The sequence below is a fragment of the Lottia gigantea genome (genome assembly GCF_000327385.1).
Source record: "Lottia gigantea unplaced genomic scaffold LOTGIsca_47, whole genome shotgun sequence".
Lineage (NCBI taxonomy): Eukaryota > Metazoa > Mollusca > Gastropoda > Lottiidae > Lottia > Lottia gigantea.
In genome coordinates this window covers 250,914-271,028 of record NW_008709640.1, presented here as the reverse complement: position 1 = coordinate 271,028, position 20,115 = coordinate 250,914, and the positions used below count along the sequence as shown (strand labels likewise).

At 32.9% G+C, this 20,115-nt stretch overlaps 3 protein-coding genes across 3 annotated transcripts; 2 read left to right on the top strand and 1 right to left on the bottom strand.

Moving 5' to 3' along the window:
* Positions 1 to 96: 96 nt before the first annotated feature.
* LOTGIDRAFT_124665 (hypothetical protein) lies at positions 97 to 312 on the top strand (the record flags this gene model as incomplete). The annotated part of the gene is made up of 1 exon (XM_009061261.1): positions 97 to 312. A coding segment is annotated over one exon (216 nt), but the record flags the coding sequence as incomplete, so codon positions are not given.
* A 1,969-nt stretch (positions 313 to 2,281) lies between these two features.
* Positions 2,282 to 3,051, bottom strand: LOTGIDRAFT_124535 (hypothetical protein; the record flags this gene model as incomplete). The annotated part of the gene is made up of 3 exons (XM_009061260.1): positions 2,282 to 2,403; positions 2,640 to 2,725; positions 2,954 to 3,051. 3 exons carry the CDS (start codon positions 3,049 to 3,051, stop codon positions 2,282 to 2,284), a joined length of 306 nt encoding a protein of 101 aa, XP_009059508.1.
* A 2,769-nt stretch (positions 3,052 to 5,820) lies between these two features.
* On the top strand, positions 5,821 to 10,500 carry LOTGIDRAFT_192604 (hypothetical protein). The gene is made up of 8 exons (XM_009061259.1): positions 5,821 to 5,865; positions 6,709 to 6,773; positions 7,077 to 7,182; positions 7,457 to 7,539; positions 8,042 to 8,089; positions 8,569 to 8,711; positions 9,123 to 9,213; positions 9,608 to 10,500. The coding sequence occupies exons 1-7, from the start codon at positions 5,843 to 5,845 to the stop codon at positions 9,207 to 9,209; spliced, it is 555 nt and encodes a 184-aa protein (XP_009059507.1). The 5' UTR covers positions 5,821 to 5,842; the 3' UTR covers positions 9,210 to 9,213; positions 9,608 to 10,500.
* Positions 10,501 to 20,115: the final 9,615 nt, after the last annotated feature.

Sequence of the window (20,115 nt, the reverse complement as noted above, 5' to 3'; positions counted from 1 at the left end):
AGCCCCCCACCCCCCCCCCCCCCCCCTCCCCCCCTTCTCTGTTATTTATCTGTATGACAAAAGGATTAATTTTTTTTTTATTTTCAGCTATCACCAGGAGGAGGGTTTGGTCCTGTATCTGATGATGGGTATGGTGTTTCCTATATGATACCAGGCAACAATAAATTCTTCTTTCATGTTTCATCCAAAAAATCATGCCCGCAAACCAGTTCTGTTAAATTTATGGATGAATTGTTTGCATCCCTGCAGGAAATAAAAAATTTGTTTCAAAATGAAGAGAAAAGAGAGGTTGTTGATAAGAAATTTTCGTAAAACTATTTCAAGCATGGATTATAATTTCCATTTGATATTTTGTTAAGAATTTTCATATTTTGTCACAATTTTTTCAAGTTTCTTATGTGATGATGAATGCATTTAAACGACATTTTTATTGGTTTTGTTTATTTATAACTGGTTTTTATTTGAATTCTTATTATTTATTTCATCATTATTTTTAAGCCTTTTGTGAGATTTTTAACAAACTTGTATAGTGATGCAGATATTTGGGTACAAGTCTAAACATAATTATTTTTTGGTAGTGATGGTCACAATATAATTCTGAACTAAGACAAATATACGGTAGAACACAATAGAATATGTAAGAAGTGAATACACTAAGAAGAGGTCCGAACAAAGTGTAGACACAATTCACTTCTACTATATTACTATTTAAACTACTTTTAGTTGATTGCCTTTGTTTATGTTTGAATTGTACCCATTTGTACCTAATTAGTTCTGCTTGTGAACATTTTTACCAAATGCATTTCAATGCAATGTATTTTATTAGTTGTTTATTCTAGTAAGGGTACCACATTCCCCTTGTCAATGCAATTTTAATAGTTTAATATACATGTTTAGTTATTAGTGTTGAGTTTTCTGCCTGTATTTCTCTTTCTACGCATTTTCAATACGACTACTTTTTCTTTTCTTAATGAAGGTCCATATTCTGAAAGATTGAACCAAAATAAGATCAAAAATTGTACAGTCATTTGATTTCATCTGTATTATTAGACATAGAGGCTTTATGGCAGGTTGCAAATGAAAGCGAAAAATCACACGGTTTTATAGTGAATGTTGCTCAAGATGAGATGGAAAATTCTGGAATTGTAGTAAAGGATCTGTGGGCACTGTCACAGATGTTTTTTAAGTAATATATTAACTTGAGAATGTACTTACAAGACAAAATCATGATGTTTAATTTTAATAATTTTGTCTCATTTCTATTGTGCAATTTATATGAATGTAAATTTGCTCAATAAATAATCAAAGTTTTGTTATTTTTAATGTGGTAAAACATGTTGATTCTTTCCAAGTCATATTTTGGTAGTTATTAGTTTTACAGCAGGTTCTATTGGGCATTTTTCACAGTTTCCACAAACTGAATAGATAATACATTCAGTGAAGAGGTTTAAAAATGTCTTGTTGTGAACCATGTCAATTACTTGTATGCAATTGAAGATATGCCATGCAGTGTACAATGAGACAATTCTTGCTTTTTCTATTTACAACCTAAGAGATCATTTGCGTGTAGAGGACCTCAGTTTACTTTCCCACACTATACATATAGCAATGAAAAAATATTTGAAATTAAAATCTATTTATTAATGAATACACCATACTATTTGTACCAGCTTTAAAAATAAACACAATATATAGATTGATAAATGAAGGAATTTGTGGACTGTAAATGAGTAACAATTTGACAGTTTTGACTGCTTTAAAAAAAAAAATGGTTGAATAACAAATATGATTGGAATTCATGAATGGAATCTCTTAAAGAAAGATTTAACTAAATGTGACAAAAACTATTTGACGGACGCTCTAAAAGAAAATGAAAATTTGAGTTAAAATTAAAACTAGAAAAGGAATTTTGGTTACAGCTACACGATTATAATATAGAATATACAACAATAAGACATGCTTATTTTTTTCTTTTTAAAAATTTTTTTCTTTTTTTTTTTTCATTTTATAAAAGTTTTTTGCTGGTACATGTACATACGTGGCAGAGAGATAAAAGTTTAAAAAGATAAATCATCCCCAAAATCAAGTATTGTTCAATTAGTAGCAAATATATGTTGTTCATTCCAAATTTAAAACAAGTGCAAAAATTTACTTGACCCCCCATAATTTATTTGATCTGCCCCAGATATTTTTTCAGTAAATTTTGAAAGTGTATATAGATTAATATAGGATATTAAAAGGTGAAACATCAATAGTGGGTTGGTATACTAGAAACTCCCATTTAAAAATCATCAGCATCAATGACATAGACCATAAACATCAATTCTTCGACTCTTGGAACCAGCTCATCTCCAGGTGGTACTAATTGAAATCCAAAGAAGCTGAAAACTCGCATCAGATTGGCTGCAATTAAACAAAATACACACAAATCAGAAATTCATATAAGATGCATGTCTTTATCCAACAGAACAACTAAAATGTAAAAGGTTCTTGTGGACTTCTGTGAGCAAGTACATTGGTTTGGTCCATAAACAAATAACTTGCAGTACAGTTTAGATTCTTAACCTTTAAAACTTGGATAGACCAATATCAAAACCAACTCTCCAACTTTGATCTTATTCGACAAAACTATAGCATACCTCGATCTGTTCTGTTCTTCTTGAAGCACAATATAACATGGGTGCAATTTAACTTTTCTTCTGCATACTCCAAGAGAGTGATCAAGCTAAAAAGCAATAAGATTACTTAAGAATAACAAATAAATTTTGAGTAAATAAGCCGTCCCAATATATTGTATGCTTAAATAGTTCACCGTTATTTTTTGTTCAAATTTAAATAACAATTTTGAGATTTGTGCAAAATGTCTTCCATCAATGAGAAATGTACCATAAAAATGTACAGCTACTAAGAGATCCTTAAAATAAAAACTCGCAATATTGGATCAGAATATTACCTTTCTTTGGATCCTTCAGGAAGAATACCTCCAGGTAACTCCACATACAATTTACCATCAATAAGAATTGTCTCCCAAAAATTCTCATGTGATTCCATTAGTCGGATCTTAAAACTCAAATTTACTGCTGATGATTTTGTAAATGTTCTGTTGTCTAAGAACAAACCAACACCATTGACAGGGGGCGCTTTTAAAACCCCCACGCCGCTGCCCTCTGCCACGAATGACATGTTGACGGCATGGGGAACATCAGGAGCACTGCACTGGGTCTGGACCGATCGTTATACAAAACCGATTGCTGGGTAACCTAAAATATAAAAGTCCATGTGAAAAAGCATGAAGGTTAAGAACATCCTTGGGTCCTTGGAAAGATATTAAATATAAGATGATACATTCATTAAGTAGTCCCTTTGGATTCATGTTCATCCAAAAGGTAAATTTTCATATGAATTAAAGATAGCTTGCCAGGCAAGGTAACATACGCCCACTGGCAGCTGTCAGAAATGATTAAACAGTCTTTAGTGACTACAGGGTTGCGCAATATAGCCAATAGAGTGAAATGTCAAGTCAGATGATATTTCGGTGAAATATTATCCGATCATCACGAAAATCGATAGGGATCATCTTCATAATGACATTGACATACAAAATAAAAATCAAAAGAATCTGTAAACAATTGTAGCCTGTAGAGTGAGCACGAGTTGCACAATATAGCTAATAGAGTAAAACGTCAGGTCAGACACGATATTTCGGTGAAAAATTATCCGATCATCATGAAAATCGATAGATCATCATGAAAATCAATAAGGATCATCTTCATAATGACATAGACATACAAAATAAAAATCAAAAGAATCTGTAAAGAATTGTAGCCTGTAGAGTGAGCACGAGTTGCACAATATAGCTAATAGAGAAAAACGTCAAGTCAGACACGATATTTCGGTGAAAAATTATCCGATCATCACGAAAATCAATAGGGATCATCTTCATAATGACATTGACACACAAAATAAAAATCAAAAGAATCTGTAAAAAATTGTAGCCTGCAGAGTGAGCACGAGTTGCACAATATAGCTAATAGAGAAAAACATCAAGTCAGACACGATATTTCAGTGAAAAATTATCCGATCATCACGAAAATCAATAGGGATCATCTTCATAACAACATTGACATACAAAATAAAAATCAAAAGAATCCATAAAGAACTGTAGCCTGTAGAGTGAGCACGAGCCAAATGTGAAGGGACCAACGGGGTGATTACAATATACGCCCATCTTACGTGTGGGCATATAAAAATGACAACTCCAAAATAGCAGTGAAAATTGTAGATAATCAGTGGGTTCATTTATAACTACAAATCTTTTCTAATACATTATACCCAAACTGACTATGACAAAAAACCTTTCTAGTCTAATCATAAGATCCTGACAATTCCATGTGTTCATGTAAATTTTATACATTATCAACAATATCAAAGCAATCAATTGCAAATTGCAATGACTGCTTTATTCATTCTAATGAAAACATCACACATTTCAAAACTGATCCACAGCCGACAACTTCTTAATTAGTTTATTAGAGGAGGAAGTCACTTATAATTGGGATTTAAATCATTAAGATTAATTGGTGGAAACCATTGGAATGAAACTACTGAGATTACTACTGGATGATTGACCTAACAAACATAATATTTCAACTATTTAAACTTAAAAATCCATGGCATTGATAAAAAATAATTTCGATTTATTAGCCAACTCTTAAGCCTTAAGGAGTACCTTCCCTAAAATTTTGAAAATGACTCATCATAATTCGAAGTACCGGTATGGTAAAATCACATTTTTCGATTGGTAAGCATTTCCATTAACAAGAAGACAAGGGAGACTCCCAACACTATTTTGGAGTTGATATTTCAATTCTTCAATGACTAGCCGAAATGGCTTGCCAAATTGAAAGCCTATTCTATCTAGTCTTAAGCCTATATTATGACACAAAGTAATTGACAAAATGTGATTAATTGTTCTTAAGACATCATCTTAGACAGAAAACTAAAACAAAAAAGACTAAGTGGTAGAAAATAATAGTATAAGTCTAAAATTATTTTAGGATAGGCCTACAACGGAATAGGCTGAAAGTTAAAAAATCAAATTATATTTCTAAGACTTTTCTTCTGAACAGGAACTCAACTGAAGTGATATGAGAGATCCGCCATATTGTTTATTATTTGCGTGTTGACATTTCTACTTCAAGACATAAAACGGGCTGAAAATCTGGGTTACTCAATCAAAATCTTACATGTTCGTGCTGTCTAAAGCAGGCATATTATCTATAGATAACGGTCCAAATTGTTCGTCAACAATTATTGCGTCTGCGGCTTTCAACATCTCCTCCTCCAAATTGACTTAGCCGATAAACGCTTGTTATTGATGACGAAATGGACGAGTATGGTCTTTATAGGTTTTGACCACGTGATCTCACGAACATTTCCGTGAACAATACAGGGTGGCCTACATCACATTGTAATTTTAAATATTATTTCTTGAAAAAGGTTTTCCTCTCTATAAAATTGTCAGTAAAATTTATAAATTAAAAGTATAATTTTTATTCAGAATTTTACTTAAGACGAATAAACTTACACACATGCCAAATCGCCAGATATGAGATCTGAAAGGTGGCATCCCTTCTGCTCCATTCTCCTCTTAAAATCTTATTTTACCATTTTTTCTTCATCAATAGAGGTATGCATCAAGAATCAAGATATCTTAGAGTTCACAAAGTCTTCGTTTAGTTGAAACGATTGATATTTGTATTATTTAAGCGCCGAGATCAATCGTCCATCCGACCTGGTATGTCCGTTTTGGTTAAATTTGTAAGGTTCAAGGTCGTTCATCATGGCGGCTGTCAACAAGGGCAGGTTAGTTAAAAACAATAAAAAATACGATTTTATCTTGACAATTTAGTTGACGTGAGTCGGATTGTGATTTGATTTTGAATGAGGGAATTAGTTATTACCAATTATCAAAATTTTTTATCGGCTTAATTTCTTTATTATCCCATACTGTAATCGAAATTCCAACTGTCATCTGCTAGAGTATATTCCATTCATCCACTGAACAAACTAGCAAATTTCATTTCAGCAGAAATAATCTATGGAACACAATGTGGGCCATTATCTTATGTTGTTTCTATGCATTTTCAATAAATAACTCTTACGTTTTACTTGACTTATTTCTTCAGTCACTTAGAAAAATTGTAAAGTCATCGATCTTAGAAGCATTTGGCATTAGTTATTTATTCAAGATAAATGCTTAGAAAAGATGATTATTTATACCACTTGCTATCCATAAAACGTGTTTTCACGATCAAACATTGTACATGAAAGTAGGTGACACATTTTGCAGTCATTGTCGAGTTGGTTAGCCTACTAATGAAATATGGATCAAAGTGAGGGATTTACATATATAGAAAATCGAAACAAACCAATTTTAATTATTGAATATTTGAAGAGACAAAAAAAAATTCAGATTTTTAATTTTGACAAAATTCGGCAATAAATCTTTATGTTCACGAATGTATTTAAAATACGCCTCTTGCTAATATATTGGTTTTACAAATTAAACTGTTTTGTTTCCTTTTTGTTAACATATAAAGAAATTCCTGTTTTAATGCCATATTTAACCTTTTTATTAGCATGTAAGTTAAGTAGATGCAGAATGATGAATATGTTGCAGAATTTTCTATTTATTTTCCATTGTAGTATTAAGATTGCCCCAGATGCTGTTGTTTGTGATGAATGTACTTTGGTAGGAGATATAACCATTGGTAAGAATGTCTCTTCTAGTTTTCAAAATGGAAATTCAAAATTAAAACCTGGTTGAATATGTTCAAGAGTTCAAATATTGTTAATCAAAGAATAATAATCTAACAATTTTTTAATCCATTGGTGGTTACAAGCTATAATTAATTATTTTCACTTTAGTTCATTGAAGTGTTTAACTTGCTGAATTTGTTAAATTTTGGATATAGATTACATGTATATCTATTTTTTTTTCTCCAATTCTTGAATTATTATTTTGTCATGATATTTAAATTTATAATTGAAATATTTTTCATCTATTTTGAAAGGTTCAAGAACTGTTATTCACCCTAAATCTAAGATAATAGCTGAAGCAGGACCTATTGTCATTGGAGATTTTAATATCATTGAAGAGTTAGCAGAAATCAGAAACAGGTGAATATGTTTACTCCTGTGTCCTCTATCCAAATCCCCTCATCTGTCAACATATCAGATCACTTTGATGGTGTGAAACCGCATTTATTTTGCAGACCACAAGAATATGAGTAATATAAACATATTGGTGTAAACTTACACTACATAAAACGACTCAAATATCTAATAATGCTCATATTCCTGTTGATATATGCATGTACATCATAGATTCATGTTTCTCATTCTACAATACATTCTTTAATGGTTGTATGTATTGTGAACATTGATTTTTCAGGTCGCCCAATATAAATGAACAACAAACTAATAAAGGCCAAGTTCTGATAGTTGGAAATAATAATGTGGTTGAAGTTGGTGCCAGTATCCTTTTTTTTATATACCATGTTTTAAAAAATAAATCAGATTATCTGAAAAAGTTACCTATATTTATGGACATCTTTCTTGCCATCCAAGATCTGATGAAATTGTTATGCATATAATTTTCAGGGTCATATGATATTCAACCATTCAAGAGCTCTGTTGAATAAGATTACCTTACTATAATTTAAGGAATTGAAAGGAATCCTTGCCTTGTAATTTCTACCCTCTTTTAACATGGTTTTTTGATTGGTTAGAATATGAAAAAGTTTGACTCTAATGAGAAATATTCGATTGAACCAGATTTAGAAAATAATTAAGTCAGATCAATAGAGTAGAGTCATTCAGATGAAACACATAATAAAACTTCATGATCTGCATTTGGCTTACTGTGTCAATAAATTTCTTTTGACTCAATCTTAATTACTGCCTTTGGAAATATTGTAAACTATTTCACAAAACTCCTATGACCTGTAAGCATATATTTTTCATTAACCATATCTAGTTGTTGATTCATTGAAGATAGGAGATCATAATATTATAGAATCCAGAGGTATGTTATATTATATTAATATAACTTTTTCGACCAAATGTTTTATTTTTTTTTTATTGTTGAGTAACTTGAATTGAAAATTGATTTATGTTAACTGATATTGATAGCTGACATTGAAATTTACTTTCTACCAGAAACAACCCTGTCGCAAGGAATGAAATGGTGCTGGGGCTCAGATTTTGTACTCAGAAAATATGAATAATTAAAGGCCCACAGAACTTATTTCTGACAATTTTGAACTGCCAAAAAAGTAGCAAAATCTATATCTTTTTGATTTCGTATAAGACACTGTAAATGAATCAATCTCTGTGGAACTGAAGGAGGTTTTGCTGGTACTTAATTTGCATTTGCTGGGGCCCAGCCCCAACGGACCCCACCCTAACAACAGGGCTGACTATAAATACATATATTTTCAGGGGTATTCCCCTTTAATAAAACTTTATTAATTCATTTGATAATTAAGTTTGAAATATTTTCAGCGTATGTAGGTAATAATGTAGAAGTAAGTAATGGATGTATTATTGGTGCTATGTGTAATGTTACTAGTAATGAAGTACTATCAGAAAATACTGTAATATATGGTAGTAAATGTGAAAGGAGATTCCAAAGAGAACGACCACCAGTATGTATTGTTGACATCCATAATTGCTATTCCACTAAACCAAAGTGTTTGATGACGTCACTAATTGCAAAATAAGCTTGTATTCGCGATTAAAAATTAAGTTTAAGTGGAATTGCAGGAACCACAGACATCTGATTCAAATTTCAAATGATGCAAATGGATGCCATCAGTATCCCTGATACAAATTTATAAAACCACTTTACAATCCCTTTTACACTAGCTTATTGAGCTTTGAATGCTTATGTGTATTAATGAGACCTTAGATGTCTGATATCAACAGTCTTCTTTTTTTTATAGTTTATGCCCTTGACTTAACAAAATATGTGAAAAATTTGTTGATTATGTAAATGCAAATTCAAACTATTCTGTGTGTATAATTTATACATTTGTTGTTTTTCATCTCTTTTTCAGGCTCAAGGTCTACAAATAGATTTTTTATCTAAAATATTACCAAATTATCATTATCTCCGAAAACCACCCAAGTCTGCAAAAGCATAGTCAGGTACATCCCTTATAAACACCTCCATGAGATATCATCTTGCAGAGAATTATAATTCTAGGGGCAGATGAGCAAATTTTTGCATCCAATCATGTCAATTAAAATTGTGAGTGAATTTTGATGCCTGATTACGTAAGGGCACAGGTAGCGAATATTTAAGAGCAAATATCACTATATGGAATCAAGTCTGATTGGTTTAACAAATATTGTCATTGACATGAGCAGGCACACAAGCATACATTTTGAGTCATTTTAAAATTCATCTGTAGGTCTATTGTTACTTCAAACGCTCACTTCACAAATGCAAGTGTGGAGTGTTATTATAACACAGTATTATTACCTTGCTGCTTATTACAAATCAAACTTTTGTTAATTTAGAAATCTTTTTTTTTTTCAGAGAACTGTGAAACATGGTTGTTCAATATGGAAACTGTAACAGAATTATCCAGGCTGAAGGGTCCTCTCTTGTCTTTATTTATTAAATTTAACACTCTAATATGAAATGTCATATCTTTCTTTCATCATGTGGAAAATATCTTTAACACTCCATGCTTAATACATATAAATTTTAACTGCCATAATTCATTATTTCTGGTTCTGAATTTTATTGAACTTGGTCCCAAAACCAGTCATATGAGTCAATATTTAAAAAAAAAAGGGGGGGTTATGTTCCTTTGAAAATATTCCACAAAATTCTACATTATATCATGCTATCATGCCTTTCATTCAACTAGTCCAAGATAAATCTTTATCTTTTTCTCTGTAACAAGAACAAGTTCAGATGAATCTCAGTTTGTCATTGTTTAACTAGCACCCATTTTGAGAGTGACTGAGAGCAGCATGAGATTGATGAGAGATTAGAAGTGTTCAGTACAACAGTTGCCTAACCAAATTGGCATTACAATAGTTTTCAATATAAATTAAGTTAATGCTTTAGCTGAACAGGATCAAGGTCATTAAATATATCAAACTTTCAAATCAGTACAATGTGTTTGCTTCATTGAGTGGTGTAATGGCTAGATTTTTAGAATGGATCAGTTATTTTGTCATTATTTTGTCATTATTATGCTTTCGAGGTTGTTCACTATCAATTATGTTTCAATGTACAGTGCAGTAGAAAATGAAGGACGAGAAAACACTATCAGATGTCATGTGTGGTATTCACTTCTTTTCTTTTGTACTGTATTGATAATCTTGCATCATATACCACATTGGACACCCTGCTTTCTTGTCATCTGGTGTTGGTTAACTGTGAATTTATTATGACATGAATAAAAATTTGAAACTCTTGTAGTTTGTTATAAAGATCCATTTTTGAAGTGGGTTGCAGATTATTTCAATGGCATTCATTGGATAGAATTCTTTATTGGTCAATTTATGCAAATATTGTAATAGAATAAATCTGAGTCAGATCTACTATTGCAGAAACCAAAAGATATGAAGGGTTGTGGGACTGTTGGAAACAATTACCATTTGAAGGCTTTCAACAAAAGGGGGAGGGATGTTCTCTGATGTTTCTGCAATGAAACTTGTTAAATTGATTGGATATAATTAAAAAGTGTTAAGAAACTTTGAGTATAAAAACTTAGCCTATTTGTTCAAGACAGATTTGGTTATAAAATAGAAGACTAGTTCCATTATCGTATACCAGTGGTCCGTGGGTGGAGCCAAAACATTCTGTATGGTGAGTGGTATGCCGTTGGTTTCCAGGTACTCTAGCAGTGGCTTACGAGCGGGTTTCAGTTCAGTGCATTGAATGAGGACATGCGACGTGGCCGCAGCGACATTTAATGGCGTTGAACTGATGGTCTCGTAGTACGTTGTTGGTCCGGAGTCTGGTTGCCACTTTGCAGATGGCTACATGCCGTAACATGTCGGCCCATTTCTGGTTGATCCTAGAAGATACGATACTGCAGAACTCCGAATAGGAGTATTCTACAGGCTCGATATCTTCCAGACTCAGACTTTCCTTGGCACAACGGTCTGCTTGATCATTGCCAGGAATGGAGACGTGCGATGGAACTCATACCAATTCAATCTTCTGGTCGTTGTTGGTTTGGTAGTTGTGGATCATTCTTCTTATTTCGGAAATAAATTCTGACCTGCAATTAGAATAGGTGAGAAAGATTGGAGGCTACTTAGCGAGTCGGATAGAATCGCGGCATGCTCCGTGTGATTGACGGACAGCCATGCTACCGCGTCCCTGATGGCAAGAAGTTCTGCAGTGAACACTGAACAGTGCGGGGGGATCCTTTTACTGATGCGGATGCCTTTTGCTGGGATGCACAAACCGTAACCTGTTGAGATACTACTCTTGGAACCGTCGGTGTAGATCTTCAAATGGTCGGCGTACACGGAATCAATGAGATCAAGAGCGCGAGCTCTTGCTCCTACTGTGTTCTCGCGCTTGTTGGTACTCTGGATCAGCTGGGTGTTGACTGTCGGGTTGGTAACCTTCCAAAACGGAGTAGCCGATAGGCGTCGTTCAAGGATCGTTACTTGATCGAGCTGATGCTCTCTCAATAGATCAGTGACCGCTTGCCCGTAAGAAATACTCCGATTCTTCTGGTTATTTCCGACACGAGTAAATCTTCTGATGCTGGAATACGTTGGACAGCTTTCGGACAAATACTGAAGTTTCCCCCAGAATTTGAGAGATAGTTCCTCCCTCCGAAGAGAGAGGGGTTTCTCCCACCTCCTGAAGTAGCGCCTCATTCTTCGTACCTACGGCTGCCCTGGTGGCAATACGTATAGCTTTCGTGTGTAGAACGTCGAGTTTCTTCAGTTGAGTATCACTTGCTTTACCATAGGCAATACAACCATAATCAATAACTGAACGAACCAGTGACCTGTACATCATCATTAGAGTTTCTCTGTTTGCTCCCCATGTGGTACCTGAAACATAACGCATAACATTTAAGATTTTTGTAGTTACAGATATAGTCAATGTGCGTACTCCAAGTCAGACACTTGTCAAAGTGTACTCCAAGGAACCTTACTGAATTCTCATGCTTAATCTTCACACCATTCAGTCTAAGGTCAATACTGTCGTGATCTTTCTTTCTGCTGCAGAACAAACCGACGGTTTTAGCTTCTGAAATAATGAAGCCCCAGTCGTTTGTCCATTTAGCAACTTGGTTCAGAGCAGTTTGCATACGCCATTTAACTTTATTGAGGTCAGTGTGACCAGTCCATATCGAACTATCATCTTCATGTAGAGCCGTGCTAACCGAGAGCTCTATATGCTTTACATAATCCAGGGCCAGATCATTGATCATAATGCTGAAGAGGGTAGGGCTAATAACAGAGCCTTACGGGGTGCCATTCTCCAACGAGTGCTTCTCGCTGGGAGAATTGGCGACGTTCACTTGTATCTGGCGATCCCATAAGAAGTCTTGGATCCACCTGAACATGCGACCCCGAATGCCAAGTTTATTAAGTTTAAAAAGCAAACCATCAACCCAGACTAAGTCAAAGGCCTTGGACAGATCCAGGAATACTGCACTGAAGTAGTTTTTCTTTCCGAGTTGGGCGGCCATGTCGTGTTGAAGTCGAACGATTTGATCCATTGTTGACCGTTTCTCTCTGTAGCCGCTTTGGTTGGGATCGATAAGACCATTTAATTCACAGTGGTATCTAAGTCTATTATTGACCATCGTCTCAAATGTTTTACATAGTGTCGAGGTCAGAGAAATAGGCCTGTATGAACTGCATAGACTTTTATCTTTCTGCGGTTTTGGTAGAGGAATGACCATTGCCGTTTTCCAACTTTCCGGAATTGTACCATTATACCATGATTTGTTGAATAATTCTAGTAGAACTGTAGACGTTTCCATTGGTAACTCTTTTAACATGCTGTACTTGATATTATCTTCACCAGTAGCGCTGTCTTTCTTACTGTACAGTGCTTTCTTCAGCTCATCGAGGGTGAAGAGGGCGTTAAGATCCCGTTCGTCCTCTAAGGGCGAGTGATGAATTAGAGTGTGGTTGGTGTAGAAGGTCTTCTTGTTCTTTAGAAATTCTTTGGTATGGTTGGTATCAGCACTGCCATCCGCATAACACTTGGCTAACAAATTGACTTTTCCTTCATTGCTGTATTCTGTGGAATCCCTGTAACAAAGAGTTGGAATGGAAGAATTAGATTTTTTACCAAGCAATGAGTCTATTTTACCCCAGACACATCTTAGGTTGGTCTTCTCATTTAATGAGTTGCAGAACTCCTGCTAGTGCTTTGTTTGTGTTTCACGCAACAGAGCAGCTGTAGAAGCCTTGACTGCTAAGTATTCTGCCTTGGTATAACGGTCCGATTTTCTCTGAAACCGTCGTAGAGCCCGCTTGCGAGCATCCACGGCAGCCCGGAGTTCATCGGACCACCAGGACTTGGGTAGGAGCTACTGATTATTACTAGACCTATATAGTGCAATAAATATGTAGCCTTATTTTTTTCAATGGATCTGATCGGTCGAGAAATAATGTGTCGACCAATCAAATTTACGAACGGATTATGTTATGACACTACAGTATCAAGGGCTAGAAATCGACTTACTTCTACCCCTTTGATGGATCAAGATGGAAAATCCGTATTTTTTTTAAACCCCATGTATGCTAACAGATCATATTATTATAATTATCTGCTTTTCGGTCGAAATGTAAAGATAGACAAGACATTATGGAGTTCCTTCTAGAACTGTATATACTTCTAACGCATGCGTAATTAAAAACATCCGGGTTTTACAACCTACGCGCGAAATGGCGGAGAGGTAAACAGTGAACACGAATGAGGTGAATATTTTTATTTATTATGGGGATAGAATCCCCAGTTTTGTGTCTAACTGTCAAAACTTTCTTGACGAAACGTTAAAGTACATTTTATATGTTTCGATGATTAAATAACATTCAATTTAATCGGTTCCTATGTAGGACAAATATTATTGACTGAGGCCAAGTTGGAATGACTCGTCGAGTCGACATGGACTGGAGTTCAGTGGAGAATGTGTACACTGGATTTCTGACACTGAAATGTGTTACAAGCTATATAGGCCATTGGGCCTAAATACATAGAGTTTATGGTTTGAAATCTATAGCTTTTGCAGTTTATTATGAAGTATGTTTTTACCTTACATTTAGGGTGTCTGGGCAAAATTTGGGTCATTTTCACTTGAAATTTCTCTGAGTATTAAGTTAGTTAAGTGTCAGTGTGGTTTAAGTTTTACAACTATTTTACAAAACTTTATACTTTTAATCATGAAATGTGAGTTAAATATAATGGAGAAAGCTAGTCTCCTGTGTTTTGATATTTGATAGATGCCATTCTATCAGTGTCAGAGTGCTTTGGTTTTAGACTTTTTAAGAAGTTCATATTTCGAATTAGGCCACATGAGATTGATCAGTAGACATTGTTGATGACTTTACAATTAATACAAATACAAAAGTATGATCAGGACAATTGGCTGTATATTTTGATTTGGTTGATTCTTGTCCCATGCAACTGTCTTTTATCATTTTACCTTCTACTGTACACGCAGTAATCAGAATCTGCTGTTGATGGATCCTTGAATTAGCACATCGTTGGGATTAAAATGCTAATTTTTTCTGACTTAATGAAAATATCAACTACAAGCCAATACTATTAGTTTATTGCTAATATAATTGAGTTTATTAAGTTTACGCTGGAAAGAAACACTCTTTCCTCCCAAAAATTTTAATCAGTAAAGCATCAACTTTGTGTGACCTGTCCTCTGTAAAAACAAATTTCGAAGTTAATTTGTGTTCCTGTTTACATTTATACCAACGTAATGACATTTGTAAATTACCATCTTATTACATTTCCTATTAAAATAAAATGTACCAAGGAAAGAGCGAAGACAGTTTATTTATTACTCAAGCTTAAGTTTACATATATATATGGTTTTCTCAGATTTGTACTGTTCTATGTTAGGAGACTTTCAGGCCAATTGACTAATATCCAATAATTTGAAATGAAAAATTTTTTCTATTTCATAAAAGGAACACAATTATATAAGTTTACCTAACGCCTTTCAAAAGTTGACTGTCAGGACCAAACTGAATCAGATTCTGAAGACTGATATTGCTTTTGTGATCAGCAACTTGCCAACTATGAGCAGTTTCGGAACCATTCTTTGCAATTATTATTTTAAACTGTTGTCAGATGATTTTGGCTTCTAATCTAGATTTTGTCGTCGTGGCATTTGGAGATAAAATTCTGGTATATTTGAAGAAAAACCATACTGAATAATAGGACTATGTTTTAACAGAATGGTGTTAGTAACCTAATTCTGTGTCAGTCAGTCTGAATCAGTAATGAAGCATATGTAGCGTAAATTTACATTTTATGAAATGCAGTGAACAATAGTGTTCATTAAAACTCTTGTTGCTTTTGCATTTAAGATAATATCCTTCTCATCTCAAAGATAACTCACCCCTATTTAAGAGTTAAAAAAAAAAATGTTTTCATGTATCATGTTATAGACTTTTAGGTTAAACAAATTAGTTGAAATAAAACTTTTTGAATAGTGAGATCTAATATACTATACATATAATAAGAGAATCTTTGGCAAAAAGCCAAATTATTTGTTTGAAGGTCTGTGTAAAGCACTTCAGCAAATTATATTTAGCTCCCAACACACAAGGTATATATCTAATAATTAGGTCTGTTCTTAGGTTTGATTTCAAGTATAGTAATTCTCTGTGAATTGATGATGTTTATCTAGAATAAGAAAGAAGACAGAAGTTATTATTTTTGTAAATAACATATTGACCTAGATAATTTGAATCAAGGTGGTTGAATTAGTCAATATGATTCAGTCTATCTAGCCAACTAGTTATAGCAGGAATTAAGAAAGTATAAGGCTGAAGTAAGATTCTATATTTAGATTAAGTTCTAGACAAGAGAAAATGATAATGATTTTAATTGACTAGGATTAGTTGTCATTACTATAATCAGCTGTCTGCTTGGACTCCATTTTATTTTATGACTCATGTCATAGTAACACTAATCAATAAGCTGACCGATTTTGAAATATTGATGTTCTATCTGTGAACTTAGCGGATAGTAGATAACAAACCATTGATAAATATTGACCTTTTCTAATTCCACATAAGTTAAACTCGTTTCTTCTGATTTGTTCATTTTAATATACTAGTTAATTGTAACTTGACATGTTTTATATCTTTTTCACATGAACAATTATTTTAGAAAGACAGTCCATGTAATTAAACATGATATTGATAGTTGTGAGAAAAATCAATTGCAAGTAATAAAGAATTAGATTAGTGAGCTCAATTATAATATTTTGAAAAGATGTTTTGTGCTTTTTTGAACATTAGAAATCTAATTAAAAAAGAACCTGAAATTAGAAAGTACTAGGTCTGTAGTTTTCAATGGAATGCTGAAATTGTGAATGATATCTGAACAGGTAAAAGTGTAATAAAGATTTGTTTGTAATCAATATTTATGATAAAGTAAAACTGGTATTGGTATATTAAGAGAGTATAGCTATGGACAGTTATTGATTAGTGCCTAGTAAAGAATGGAGGTAATGTTTATCAGTAAATCAATAGCTGTATATAGGCTGTATGTTATCAACACCTTGTCATTGAAGAATAAACTGAAAGGCGTGTATGAAGACTGTATAATCAATCTGATACCTGATACCTGTTACCTGTTTAATGATTTTGTCTGAATGATTAGCTTCCTCCTGTTATCAGACCTTCAAGTAATTTTTTTAGTTACTTTTTTGTGAGATGTTTTTCTCAAATTGTTGCTGAGCAATTTTGATTTAGAAACTGTGATTTAATTTGGATCATATGGTTTAAAAGTTGAATGTAACAACGATAAAGATAACAATAAATTTTTGAGAAAGTTGTTTACACTGAAATCTTATTGGGAGATAAGGACGGTTGAAATGTAACATTACCATTCTACAGAAGACACTGGCACAGGGTTAAAGAGAATTACTTAAATGTAAACTTATTTTCTTGACCCTCTTCTTAGGACACAAAAATAGGATTTTCCTTGCGATTTCTTACATTTTTGCTTGCATTTCACATTTAAGGTCAATGATAGATAAAAATATGTTATTTTGGTGATAAAACATACCAGAAGGCTATCTTGTAAGATAAAATAGATTATAATCTCTAAAAGAATATTATTAAGTCATAAAAAGGATGGTGAAAAGAACAATATTCTAGATTTAAATTTATTTATTATACTAAAAAGACTGGAATAGACAGACACTTTCTTTCCCTTGTTAAAAGCGTCTTGTTCTTCTGATTGGACAATAAACTGAGGTCTAATGTGTTTGTGTGCATCAGGCTGCATTATGTGTATACCCTGTATTTGCTTCTTTTATTTTCCACTGTCCTGCACAGGACACGCTACTTAGCCTATTTGCACCTTAAATCTTGTTGGATGGATATTGTAGAGCGTATGTATTAAATGTGCACCCTTGAAAGTTTAATTTTGAATGGATTTAAACTTAATGACGCTTTGATAAACCTAGTCTTTAAAGAGAAGATTAGTTGACATTGAAGAGTAGACTATAAAATTGTAAAAAAAAGTTGTAAGTTGTATAGTGTGTAATACACTCAGTGTATTCATATGGTTGTATTTACTTTGAAGGTTAAAAATAGATTGGATCACATAGTAAACTGAGTGAATGTAGGAGATCTGATGACCTGTTTACAGGTAGTTTAATATAATACACTTGATAGACAACCCAGTTATAATCGTTCACTGAAAGCTCACTGGTTGGTCATACTCCTGAGACCCTTCTGATCTAATAAGAGGGCAATTTCATTTTTAATAATTTTTAGAAACGTATTTATCTGAATTTTTGTGGAGCATGCATTGACCTAGCATGACCTGATCTTGTTTTTATTCAGCTAATAAAACTCACCAAGTTCAAGGATATTACCTGTACTTGATGTTTGCCTGTCTTCCTATCTTTGTGATGAAATAGTTCTTGAATTCATAAGATTGTAATTTGTTTTAATGTAATTCAGTAAATCAGTAAAACTTTATACCGCAATACTTAGTGTCTCTTAATACAACAGATGTCATTGTGTAAACTTATTCATGTTCATAAATTAAAAGTCTTATCTTTTATCAAAGAGATTTGCGTTTTGACTATTTCAGTTTGTAAACGTTTTTCTGAAACTTGAATAAAAAGATATATTGGAACAGAAACAGTATGTACAATTTTAGAGTTGATTGAATATTGGTAGATCATATTGCTACTAAGCATTGAATGAAATAGCCCTAAGATTTGCTTCTCCTATTTTCCAGATTGATCTGAATGTAAGATGCAGCTTCGACAGAAGTCGAGTGAGGCTCCTCCATCTCCTGTTAAAACTACTGGAATAAAGAAACCACATACAATAAGTCAACGTAAACGTGATATTGGATTAATTCACAAAAAAGAGGTTTGTATATTTTACAGTCACATTGTTAACAATCCAGTTTTCAAAGATTTGATTGAATTCAAATTAAAAAAAATGCATTCACCTTCTTATTGTTAAATATGATAAAATACATTGATGAAATGTGAAGTTGTTTTCAGTGTCTTCTAATAAAGTCGTCTTCTAATAAAGTCATACTCAATTTTATGGTTTATGTCGTGGCCCTATCATCCTATCAAACGTTCCCACTTCTGTAAAACAAGTACTAAGAGGACCTTGAGCTTAATCAAATTCAATGTCACAGGGGTTTTCATACTGAATAACCAAATACAATCTAATTTGAATTAGATTACAAATCTATATCTTTTTTTCTGTTATTTTTCGTTTCCGTGGTATTTAAGAAGTTTTCTATCACTGGTACTAGTGCTGGTATGATATATAGATGAATCATGATACCACAAGTACGATATGCGTATTGTATCGCGATGTCATGAATCGATACTTGATAATACCTTTCAAGATGTTTATAAGTTGGTTTTATGAAGTTTTTTCACTGAATTTGTTAAAAACTTTATCAACTATATTATCAAATATCACAGTTATAAAGTTCTGATTTTAATATAGAAACTTTGAAAATATGTTAATTTTATCCCATTGTAACCCCATATCAAGATATGTATGTGTATCAAGACATGATTGACATACTCAGCACTACTTTTAACCAATCAAAGTGTGCCTTTTAAACTTGTTTCTTGATAAAATAAGGAATTGTGGTATATCAAAACTTAAAGAAGAGCTTTAGGTTTTGATATACAACAATTCCTTCTTTGATCATGACACGCTTGATTGGTTCAAAATAACATTGGGACAGGCCTTTGTTAGAAAACTAATTAGATACAATGTAGACTAAAAATATAAGAAAACAACAAAGATACAAAATGTGAATCTAATTTTAGTTGATCGAAGCAAATAAGAATGCTGAATATTCATGATAATCATTAAAACTTGAACAAAATGACATTTACCAGTATTTGGTACATAGACATAAATAAGATGCATTTTGTGATTTACTATTAATTATTCAAACAGCCTACATCATCTTGATATTTGTAATATGATAAATATTACAATGGTATTTGTATTAGTGGTTATGCTATGTTTAACTAACATCTGTTTTTATGACTAGTCCCATTTAGAATAATCAATAACTGTATTGATTTGTTGACAAACTGAAATATGATTCATAATTCCAGCAAGGGAAAGTAACTCCTGAAAAGAAAGCCAAGTTAGATAATAATCATAATGGTGAATTAGGAGATGGAGTTGAGAGTTTTATCACGTCCACACCTCAAATTAATATTTTAAAGAAAAAAGGTAAAATGTTCATTTTTGTAGCTAATCAGCTTCAAGAACTTTAAATTTAAACACAAATAAATATGATTCATAAAGTTCAATTAATTATATAAATTTCCTGCTTCCTAATTT

Bases quoted from the DNA above. Each gene is read 5' to 3' on its own strand.
- LOTGIDRAFT_192604 (XM_009061259.1), top strand. From the start codon at position 5,843: ATGGCGGCTGTCAACAAGGGCAG. The intron at 7,183-7,456 runs GTGAATATGTTT...TTGATTTTTCAG, and splicing joins TTAGCAGAAATCAGAAACAG to GTCGCCCAATATAAATGAAC. The intron at 8,712-9,122 runs GTATGTATTGTT...TCTCTTTTTCAG, and splicing joins TCCAAAGAGAACGACCACCA to GCTCAAGGTCTACAAATAGA.